The sequence below is a fragment of the Chrysochloris asiatica genome, unplaced genomic scaffold, assembly GCF_000296735.1.
Source record: "Chrysochloris asiatica unplaced genomic scaffold, ChrAsi1.0 scaffold00120, whole genome shotgun sequence".
Taxonomy (NCBI): domain Eukaryota; kingdom Metazoa; phylum Chordata; class Mammalia; order Afrosoricida; family Chrysochloridae; genus Chrysochloris; species Chrysochloris asiatica.
In genome coordinates, this window is record NW_006408638.1 from 7,033,335 (window position 1) to 7,044,066 (window position 10,732).

The 10,732-nt window shown below is 40.5% G+C and overlaps 1 protein-coding gene across 1 annotated transcript in view; it reads left to right on the top strand.

The window, feature by feature from the left end:
- Positions 1–6,472: 6,472 nt before the first annotated feature.
- NXPE3 (neurexophilin and PC-esterase domain family, member 3) overlaps positions 6,473–10,732 on the top strand; it is a 42,945-nt gene continuing 38,685 nt past the window's right edge. Inside the window, exon 1 of the mRNA XM_006868624.1 lies at positions 6,473–6,623. Within this exon, the coding sequence (XP_006868686.1) occupies positions 6,531–6,623 (93 nt within the window). The 5' untranslated portion in view covers positions 6,473–6,530. The remainder of the gene's footprint in view (positions 6,624–10,732) is intronic.

Genomic DNA, 10,732 nt, shown 5'->3' on the forward strand with positions numbered 1-10,732 from the left:
TACCTTATAGTCTACAAACTTTTCTGTCCATTTAAGAGAATCCATTGTATCCTGTAATTTACCTGACATCCTCACCAGCTGGGTCTCTATTGCTACATTTGTCCCTTCTTTGACATTGATATACTTTTGCTCTTTGGCTGATCTCCTAGTTCCTTTGAGTTTGTTGTTGTAGTCTTGTTCTGATCTGGACTTTGCTATCTGTTGACTGAGTTCCAGGTGGTGTTGCCACACCTGTCAATCTCTGTTTGTTGTCTGTTCGTGTTGGTTTTCAGTCCACAGAACTCCCTTTAGGATGTTTTGAAGTGCTGGGTTGGTTTTGATAAAACCTCTCAGATTCTGTTTATCATGGAATGTCTAGATCACACCATTGTATTTGATTGATAGTTTTGCTGGATAGATGATTCTTGGTTGACAGATTTTTCTTGTAGGACTTTGTATATGTCTCCCCATTGCCTTCTTGCTTGCATGGTTTGTTCTGAATAGTCAGAGCTTAATCTAATTTGCTTGCCTTTATAAGTGACATTTCTCTTCTCCCTGGCTGCTTTTACTATTCTCTCCTTGTCTTTGATTTTAGATAGCTTGATTATTATATGTCTTGGTGACTTTCTTTTGGGGTCTGCCCTTCCTGGGGTACGTTCAGCTTCTTGAATGTTTATCTTCTCATCTTTCAAGATGTTAAGAAAATATTCTTCCAGAAGCTCTTCAACTATCTCCTCTGTGGACTTCTCTGATTCTTCCTGTTCCGGAATGCCAATAATTCTTAAGTTGTTCCTTTTCATGTTATCCAGCATGAATCTCTTCAGATTTTTTTTTAAATCCTTTTTTCTGCTTGCTCTTCTATCTTAGCAGTATTAGAGTATTGTCTTCCAGCTTGCTAGTTCTGGCTTCCATCTCTTCTAATCTGCTCCTTTCCCCTTTCAGTGTATTGTCCATTTCTGATATCTTATTATTAATCATCTGTACATGTTTTTGCAGGTTTTGAATTGTTTCCAATGCTGTATCAATTTTATTTGATTGCTCCTGTAGTACTTTCCTGACTTCTTCCTTGTTTTCCTCCACCCCTTTTTAGGATATTTGAATTTGTGTCCATATCATTCTTCTGAATTCTTTCTCAGGCATATCCAAAACCTGATCTTCCTCCTCTAGAAAGCCTTTTTCTGTCTCCAGCTCATTTGTCTCAGCTACTCTCTTCTGTTTTTGGACATGTTTCGATATCGTTTGTTGTTTTTTGTTCATCATTTCCGATAGTTATGGGTATTTTTTTTAAAGCTTGAGTGGATGTTTGTTGTTTGTTGTTAAACTTACAGGGTGTCTCCTGGTGAATATGCTCAGGAGATAGACTTCTCTTTTCACATGTAATGCTTAACAGGTGTTGGCTCTTGTCTCAGTGGTGGAATATTATGGGGTATGCTTATGGCTTGGCTATATGGCCACGATTGCTCTTTCTTCTTGGGTAATGTAGGGATTAAAAGCTCCCACCTCCAGGAAAAATGTGTGATCAAAAGGACCAAAAACAGAAGTAATATAAATGCAGAGACAAAAACCACCACATTGGAACAGAAATAAAGCTGTGGTCAACTGTCCCGAGATACACAGGCAGGATGTGTGCAAGGTAGAAGCCTCCAGCAGTGGGTGAGGGTGTCTGCTCTCTCAGGCCCTTCCTCTAGTCACTACACTAGAGGTGTGCAGGTAGATATTGAGAAGTTAATGGTAGATAGATTGTCCACTATTTTTGTCTCTGAAGGTCAGTTAGGTATCTGTGTGTGCACAGTACAATTCTTGAGCTGGTTGATTCCTTTTATGTTGGGGTTTTACAGGTTGCTTTGTTTGGGTCCTGTGCAGGGAGCTCAGGTAGTGCAGCAGCCACAAATGGGCCCTCAAACCTCAAGTTCAGCAGCTTGAAACCACCAGCTGCATGGCGGGAGAGAGGCAAGGCGCTCAGCCCGTGCAACGACCCACAGACCCGGAGACCCTGCACAGGGTCACCTGGAGTTGGAACCGACTCCACAGTGCACAGCTGCCAAGGGTCCCGCAGGAGAAAATTTTAGGGCTGTGTCTCCGTGTGTGACGTCGTAAGTCGCTGCCAAGCTCCCTCTCTCTGTACTGTGGGAAAACTGTCCTGCCTGATGTTGTCCAGGCTGAGCAACAAAGGGGGGACAGGGAAAAAGAGGGAGAGATATGTAGTCTCCTGTGCCTCTTTTTAATGCAAATGTCTCTGCACCGCTTTTAGTGCTGGTTTTCTGAGCCAAGACTGGCTGTAGTCCTTCCCTCTAAACTCTGCCAGGGTGGGGTGGCCGCAGAGAGAGTCCCATCTCCAGATTCCTAACTCACAGTATTTTCCTTAATATCTTGTTTTTTTTTCACTTATGAGTGTGGGAAACTGATATCCTGGATCTTATGGTAGATCCAGAGCTCTGGAATTGTTCTATGAGCGCTTCTTTTGTGAGACCCCAGTCCCTTCACAATGGAGAGTTCCCTACCTGGTTTTGCTGCTATCTCCCAAACCAGAAGTCCCAGCTCACAAGATTTTAAGATCTCAGACACTACTCACCAAACTAGGATATAAAATATAACTTATATGAACTATTTTATGCTAGTTGACTGAGATCTCCCATGAAACTATGGTGCTAATTCAGGCTACACCTATTTAATGTGTACAAAGAGGTCTCAAACCCCAGGGCTCTGCTTACTGGTAGGAGGATGTCAGTTTTTTCCCTGGCTGACATTCCATATTGATTTTCAGTAGGAGTCCTTGGCCATGAGTGATTTCTTTCCTATTTGTGTTGCTACTTATAGCCGTGGTGGTCCTTTAGCTTTTGGGTGTGTTGCCCTGGCCATCCTTCAGCACCTGGACTACAGATTCTGAACCACACTGACACTTTTTGTACTGCCAATGTGCGCACAGCTCATAAACTACTCCTGTACATTGCTGTTGCTATTGTTATGTTCTGTTGAGTTAGTTCCAACTCATAGTTGACCCTGTATAGGCTTTCCAAGAGTGGCTGTGGGTTTGAACTGTTGGCCTTGTGGTCACTGTTATTGTTGTTATGTGTTGTGGAGTAGGTTCCGATTCATAGCAACCCTGTACAGGTTTTCTGAGGCTGTAAATTTTTATGGGAGTAGAAAGCTTCATCTTTCTCCTGCAGAACAGCTGGTAGTTTTGAACTGCTGACTCTGAGATTAGCAGCCCGATTTGTAACCACTGTGCTACCAGTCCAGCGCTTATCCTACAGTGCCATATCAGGCCTCCTCCCGTCCATGCTATAGCTGAAATCCTAGGGCTCTTTTGTCTTCTCCATCATTGGCCATTAGAAAAACCACGATTCTTAATACTAACTTTTAAAGAAGGATTTCTAGAGTATTACAGCTATTTCCTGTATTTTACAATCATTTCCTTCCCAGAATGTACTGGCACTTACGGATGAATAGCTGGGTGTTGGGGTTTTTTGAGATAGATAAGGGCTGTCTTTCATGATGGTGCCTAGCATCCCTACAGAATTGACAGGTAGTGGTAGATTTATTCCTCTTTAATTTAGAAGGGGAACTATTCCTTACCTGATATGAATATAAACTTTTCAAGGGGAAATTTCTGGCAGTTTGTACAGTAACCTGTAGGCCTTGATAATGATTAAAAAAAATTTTTTTAATGAATTGTTGAGTCAGTACATACTATGTTGCATGGTAAGTAATAGTGTGAATCCAATCCCCAAGATTTTGAGATTGATCTAGTCCTCACATTTTTCTTCTCTCATCACTAATTACCCCCACACCACACTGTTGGATCCTTTGGCAATTGGAGTTAGGGTTCACAAGTGAAAAGGATACAGTTCTTCAAATTACCAAATTGGCAGACACCAGTCACAAATTTGGGAAGTTAGCATGACTCCCAACCTTCTCACTGTCTGATCACAAATTGGAGACTAGTGGTTAGACACTGAGATGGTTGGGAGTCATGCGTTACCCTCGCAGTATGCCAAGTGCAAGCTTGGGAGTCCACACAACACACCTACTTTCTAATCTACTGACTCCCACTGTCCTTTTGGGTTTGATAATGTGTTGAAACAACTCATAGAATTCAGAGTATGCCATGCTTACAACTACAGATTTATTATCACCAAAAAGGAAACTAATGAAGAGATGCATAGGATGAAGTCCAAGAGGGTTCCCAATGCTATCTTCCATGTCCCAAGGGATATGCTATCCTCTTGAGAGCATATGTTCTCACAAGCTGAGAAGTTCTTTGTGCCTCCGTGTTCAGATCTTTTATTGTCCAGTTTTGCATGATGGGCTAAATCATGCCTTGTGAGGATAGTTGCTATCGGCCTCCCAGGTGAATATTCTTATCTGGCCAGCCCTTCCTTGCATCAGAGATTCTTAGGTGTGGCCTGGATGTCCCAAAGCAAGGCATCCTAATTACTCTAAGGGTTATTTCTCCCCAAACCAAAGACACAAATCACCTTACTTAGTGTAAAACTAGGTCCTTTATCCCACATGGGTTAAAAACTCAATATGGTGAGAAAGTCAAAAGAGAATGATAAACTGTTACCATTAGGTTGCTTAATCTTTATTATGTAGTTTCTGTTTTTTAAATAAAATCACTAGAGTCTAGCTGGGGAGGCAAGAAATGCATGCGAATATGGAGATCAGCTGAGAAGTGAAAGTCACGAGTGCTGTGGGAATTCTAAGAACAGAAAGCATGCTGGGATAGTACAGCAGTACTATCTGGTCTCCCTTAGGCAAGTGGATTGGGGCAGAGTTGACCTGTTAATTTGGGAGGCATATGGCTTAGATAGGTGGAAGAAAGGAATGAAGTAAGGGTGCTTTCCAGGTTGAACCCAAAGTTGAGAGACGTTAGTGTGACTCAAGCATTCTGATTGTGCACCCCTTTCCACTCCTATAATCATGGAAAGCACCACTGGAAACAAAATCTAGCACTTCCTTTTTCATCTGTATCAGAATAGCATCTGTGGGAAACATCTTGAATTCAACACGTGGGAAAACAGTGATTTTTAGGAGTGGCAGGCTATGCTTCTAGTAGTTGGGGTGATGGATTTGGGTGTCCTGTTACCTACACCCCAAGTTTAAGTTTCTTCTACATCTTCAGAACAGGGCTCTTTCCTCATCTTTGTTACGTAGCTGAGGGACTACCAGGGCCACATATATAGTGGAGGAACTGGTAGTTAGCACATGCTTTCCCCCATCAGGATCACTCTAAATAGAGGAGGAGATAGGACAGCCTTCAAAATCAAATGCTGTTTCCTATCTTTATCCATATGGAGGAATGGGGCTCCTCTTTTTCCAGAGAATGTTGCAATATCACAGAACTCCTTATAAACACACAAAGTTTCATGTTAATGCTCTTTAAAGAGATTTCATATGTTGTTGTTGTTAAGTGTCGTTGAGTCTGTTCCGACTTATAGCTACCCTGTATAGGGTTTCCGAGGAGCAGTTGTTGAGTTTGAACCACTGATCTTACTGTTCAAACTGTTCAGTAATGTATAATTTAAGAGGGCAATGGTGGCTCAGTGGTAGAATTTATTTCTTATGGGAAACTTGGGTTCATTTCTTTGCCAATGCATCTCATGCCTAGGGTCACTCAGTTGTCAGTGGAAGTATGTGTTGCTTGATTCTGAACAGTTTCTAGACTAAAACAGATAAGGAAGAAGGGACTGACAATTTGCTTCTGAAAATCAGCCAATGAAAACTATCACAGTGGACTAATCTGCAACTAATCATGGGGTTGGCAGGGTTTTTGTTCCATTGTGCATGGGGTTGCCATGAGACATGGGCTGACTTGAGGGACAGCTAACAGCAACTTATAACTTATACTCTAAGAGAAGAGAAGCAGTATATTATATTGCAATTTCTAAAAGTTTGTTGTTGTTGTTGTTATGTGCCGTGGAGTTGGTTCCAACTCATAGCGACCCTGTACAGGGTTTCCGAGGCTATAAATCTTTACGGGAGCAGAAAGCCTCAGCTTTCTCCCACAGAACAGCTGGTAGTTTCGAACTGCTGACCTTGTGGTTCGCAGCCCGATTCGTAACCACTATGCTACCAGAGCTCCTTTTCTAAAAGTTTAAGGACAGTCTTTTAGAAGTTAACACCTAAATGGCAAATCTTACTGTATTTACATAGAAACCTGTGGATGGAAAAAGAAATTTTCGGGAGATTGGAAAGGAATAGATTTTATTGTGTTCTGGGTGTTTTCTCTCTCCTAATAGGGTCCTAGATAAGATTAAGGAAGAGGAAATATGGTGCCTTTCTTCTTACCCTACTCTAGTCTATTGTAATTGGTGATCTGTTTTCTCATCTCCCCTTTTTCAAGGAGTTATTTGAAGAAAAATGTGCTGCTTAATTCAACTCCAGCCTCTCCTCTTCACAAAGAACCCTTAAGGATACTATCAAAAAGAAAGCAAATTAAACTGAAAGCTCATCTGCAATTCAGAAAACTAAAACTAAACAAAACATGGCGTTTTGAGAAGTGAAGGTAGCATGGTGTCGGCCATGGATGATCAAAGCACAGTCCGACAATGTGGACCAATTTCTTCAAACTGCGACTTTTCTGCTATCTGCTTGCAGTGCTGATGGTGGTGGTGCTGGTCATCAATGTTGCTCAAGTAGAGGTGAGTACCAGACAATATTGATCATCAGGAAACTTACCCTCATCACAATTCTTATTTTCATTTATTTGGTAAGTATTTGATGCCTGTTATGGTTATATGCTGTGTTAGTCGCCGAGGGTGCTGGTGGTGGGGCCAGGTGCTGATCAATATATTATGTTTTCTTAATTGACATGTGCATGGGAGAAAAAACATTAAGTGATAATCATCAGCATCTACTGTAATAATAAATGATAATTAAAATTTGTAAAAAGTCTGTATAGAAAGGAAAGAGAGTTATTTTAGGGTAGCTATAGGGTGATGAAGGAAGCCCTTCTTAAGGAGGGAACTTTGGTAAAAACTTGAAACAGATTTCAGGGGAGCGAGCTGATGAGGAGTCTGCTTTGAAGACTGCTGTTTAACACTCAGAGTCAGGGACTGTGGATTATCGAACCCCTCACAAGTGCCTGCCACTAAGAAAGTACTTAGTAGTATTCTCCTGCCCTGTGCATAAACTCACAAGTCACCAAAGCATATGAAGTAGTTTCTATACAAAAGGATGCTGTCCTTTTATTTGCTTGGCTATGATATTTCTCAGGTTGAAGTTCCCTCTTGATTATGGTATTTCTTTGCTTATTTACTTGTATTAGCACAAGATGCTCCAAAGCTAAGCCACACACTTCCTCATTCCTCATTTGTGATTTTTAGCAGAACACCTAATTTCATTGTGAAATGGGGATACCTTGGTCTTGCAGATATTTTTTTTGTATGCCAGTAGTAAAGTTTTAAGACACTATGAAAAATGTAAAGTAATTCTGTGATTGCCAATTTGGAAATGGCCTTATTTTAAAGCATGAAAACTGAGGGTTTCCCCTTCTTTTTTAAGCTTAAAAGTGTTCTTACATGCTTTGCTAAAGATGCTTATTCCACACTGATAATACCTGTGCCCAGAAGCTATCAATGATGCTTCTAAATATTATAAGAACTCTTAATCATTTAACAAAGGTTTTTTTTTTTTTTAAGCCTCTTTTTTAAAAAAATATTGTTTTTCTTTTGTCCTATATGTGGGTCTGGATCCCTGGTGGTATAGTGGGTTAAGTGTTGAGTTGCTAACCAAAAGGTTGGTGATTTGAAGTCACTAATAACTCCACAGAAACAGATGAGACAGTCTGTTTCTGTAAAGATTTACAGTCTCTGAAACCTTATGGAGCTGTTCTGCTCTGTACCATAGGGGTCCTTATAAGTTGGAACCCACTCTAAGGCAATAAATTTGTTTTTTGGTTTTGTTTGTTCTTGTTAAGTGCCATCTCGAGTAGTGACCCTGTGTAGGGTTTCCAAGAAGTGACTGGTGGGTCTGAACCACTGACCTTGTGGATAGCAGTCCAGTGCTTTTCCTACAGTGCCACACCAGGACTCTGGTTTTGTTTAGTTCTATTAAATTCAAGCTTTTAAGATAAAGCCACTTAGCAGATGTCAATTTTGCTTAATATAACATGAAACTTAACAGGATGTGATGTTTGTTATTCATTATCAATAATAGTATGTCAAAGTTTCAATTGGAGGAAGACTCATTAACAACCTGCGATATGTAAATGATACAGTCTTGCTTGCTGAAAGCTAAGAGGACTTAAAATATTTACTGCTGAAGATCAAAGACCACAGCCTTCATCCAATATGGGTTACACCTCATTGTAAAGAAAATGAAATCCTCACACTGAACCAATAAATAACATCATGATAACTGGAGAAAAGATTGAAGTTGTCAAAGACTTCATTTTGCTTGGTTCCACTATCAACACTCATGGAAGCAGCAGTCAAGAAATCAAATGATGTCTTGCATTAGGCAAATCTGCAGCACAAGACTTCTTTAAAGTGTTGAAGAGCAAAGATACCAGTTTGAGGACTAAGGTGTCTGACCCAAGCCATGGTATTTTCAGTAGCCTCCTATGTAAATAAAAGTTGGATAATGAATAAGGAAGACCATAGAAGAATTGATGCACTTGAATTATGGTGTTGCAGGAGAATATTAAAAGTATCATGGACTGCAAGAAGATCAAACAAATCTGTGTATAGCTAGAATACTCTTAAGAGGGCCAGGATGGCGAGACTTTGCCTCTTGTACTCTGGGCACATCAACAGGAAGTACCAGTCCCTGCAGAAGGGCATCATACTTGGTAAAGTGAGAGTCAGTGAAAAAGAGGAAGATCTCCAATGAGATGGGTTGGCACAATATCAGCAGCAATGGATGGGGTCAAGTGTAGCAACGATTGTGAGAGTGGCACAGGACCTAGCAATGTTTCATTCTGTTTTGCATAAGGTCACTGTGAATGTGGTACCGACTTGATGGCACCTAACCACAACAACAGTGCTGCAAATAACAAGAATCACTTAGGTAAAATTATTTGCTATTATTTTTATAAATGCTTTCAAAGAATTTTCTGATAAAAATGCAATGCACACCGACTTTGAAGGGTTATCCTGGGTTTTCCATCCTCCTCCAGACTCTATTTGCAGCTGGGTATGTGGAGAGTTGTTGTTGTTGTTAAGTGCCTTCGAGTCGGTTCCGACCCATAGCGACCCTGTACAGGGTTTCCGAGGGTGTAAATCTTTACGGGAGTAGAAAGCCTCATCTTTCTCCCGCGGAGCGGCTGGTAGTTTCGAACCACTGACCTTAAGGTTCGCAGCCCGATTCGTAACCACTACGCTATGTGGAGACTTAGAAGATCCTTAATAAAACAAATAAAAATCTGTTAGGGTTCCTTGACTGCAAGTTAAGTAGCAAAATAGAATTTCAGTACATCCTAGAAAGATTTTCAACAAGATAGATTTTTGAATTTAGCTATTTCAGGTAAATAGCTCATTTAATTGAAATTCTCTCAGCAGTTCTGTTGTTTTTATTGTATTAAGCAGTTGAGGAAAGGTAATTGTAGCAACAAGTGTTTTACTTAGTGACAGTTTGTGCTGGGCAGTTTGTTTTGTTGTTGTTAGGTGTTCTTGAGTCAGTACCGACTCATAGTGACCCTATGTACAACAGAACAAAACACTGCCCGATCCTGGTTCAACCTCACAATTGTTGCCATGCTGGAGCCCATTGATGCTGCCACTTTGAGACCAAAAGAACTAGATGGTGTCTGGCTACCACTACCAACTGCTTAGAAAGGGATCACATTAGAAAGTCCCAGATAGAGTGGGAGAAAATTTGAAACAAAAACTCAAAATTATAAGCAAAACAAAACCAAACTTACTTGTTAGAAAGAGACTAAAGGAATTTGAGACTATGGCCTCTGGCCACCATTCAGGTCTGGAAAGGAACTCACCCTCATTGCCCAAATTTCAGCCAATCAATAGATAGGTATATAGGGAGGACAACAACACTAGTAAAGTATGCTCACCATGCAATGGTCAATCATTCAAAATAAAAAAAGGCAAAATTTACATAAGGACAAAGTTGAGAAGGGATGGAAAGATGGGTGGAATGGAAATAGGAACCTGGATAACTGTTTTTACATGGAGGGGATTGTAATCATTGAGATGAAACAAAGTGTTTGATTTGCTGAATGTAAAACTGATGATGTTTTTCATAAACCTTCAGTCAACTCACAATTAAAAAAAAAACACCATGGAATTGTATAACATGTTGGAAAAAGTCAGACAGTTGAAATACCAGCCTCATGCTGATTTTTCTAAAAGAAATTATTCATGCAAAGCCCATTAATAAACCAAACCCACTGCCATCGAATCAATTCCAATTCATAGAAACCCTACATAAGATTTCTAAGACTATCAATCTTTACAGACACAGACAGCCTCATCTTTCTCCCATTGAATGGCTGGTGGACTTGAACCATTGACATTGCAGTTACAAATAGCCTATGCCTAACCCACATCACCACCAGGGTTCCTTAGTCCATCAATAGGGGCTGGTTAAACAAGTTATGCAACACTAATATATCATGGAATTACTGTGTTTGTCATTACAGTTGTTGTTAGTTACCATCAAGTTGATTCCAACTCATGGAGACCACATGTGTGCAGGGTAGAACTACTCACAGATGTTTGTAGAATGAACCCTTATCTGTGTTCCTTCCTCCAGCTTTTAAGTGGTCCTTTTCCACCTTGCCAGCAGGATTTCA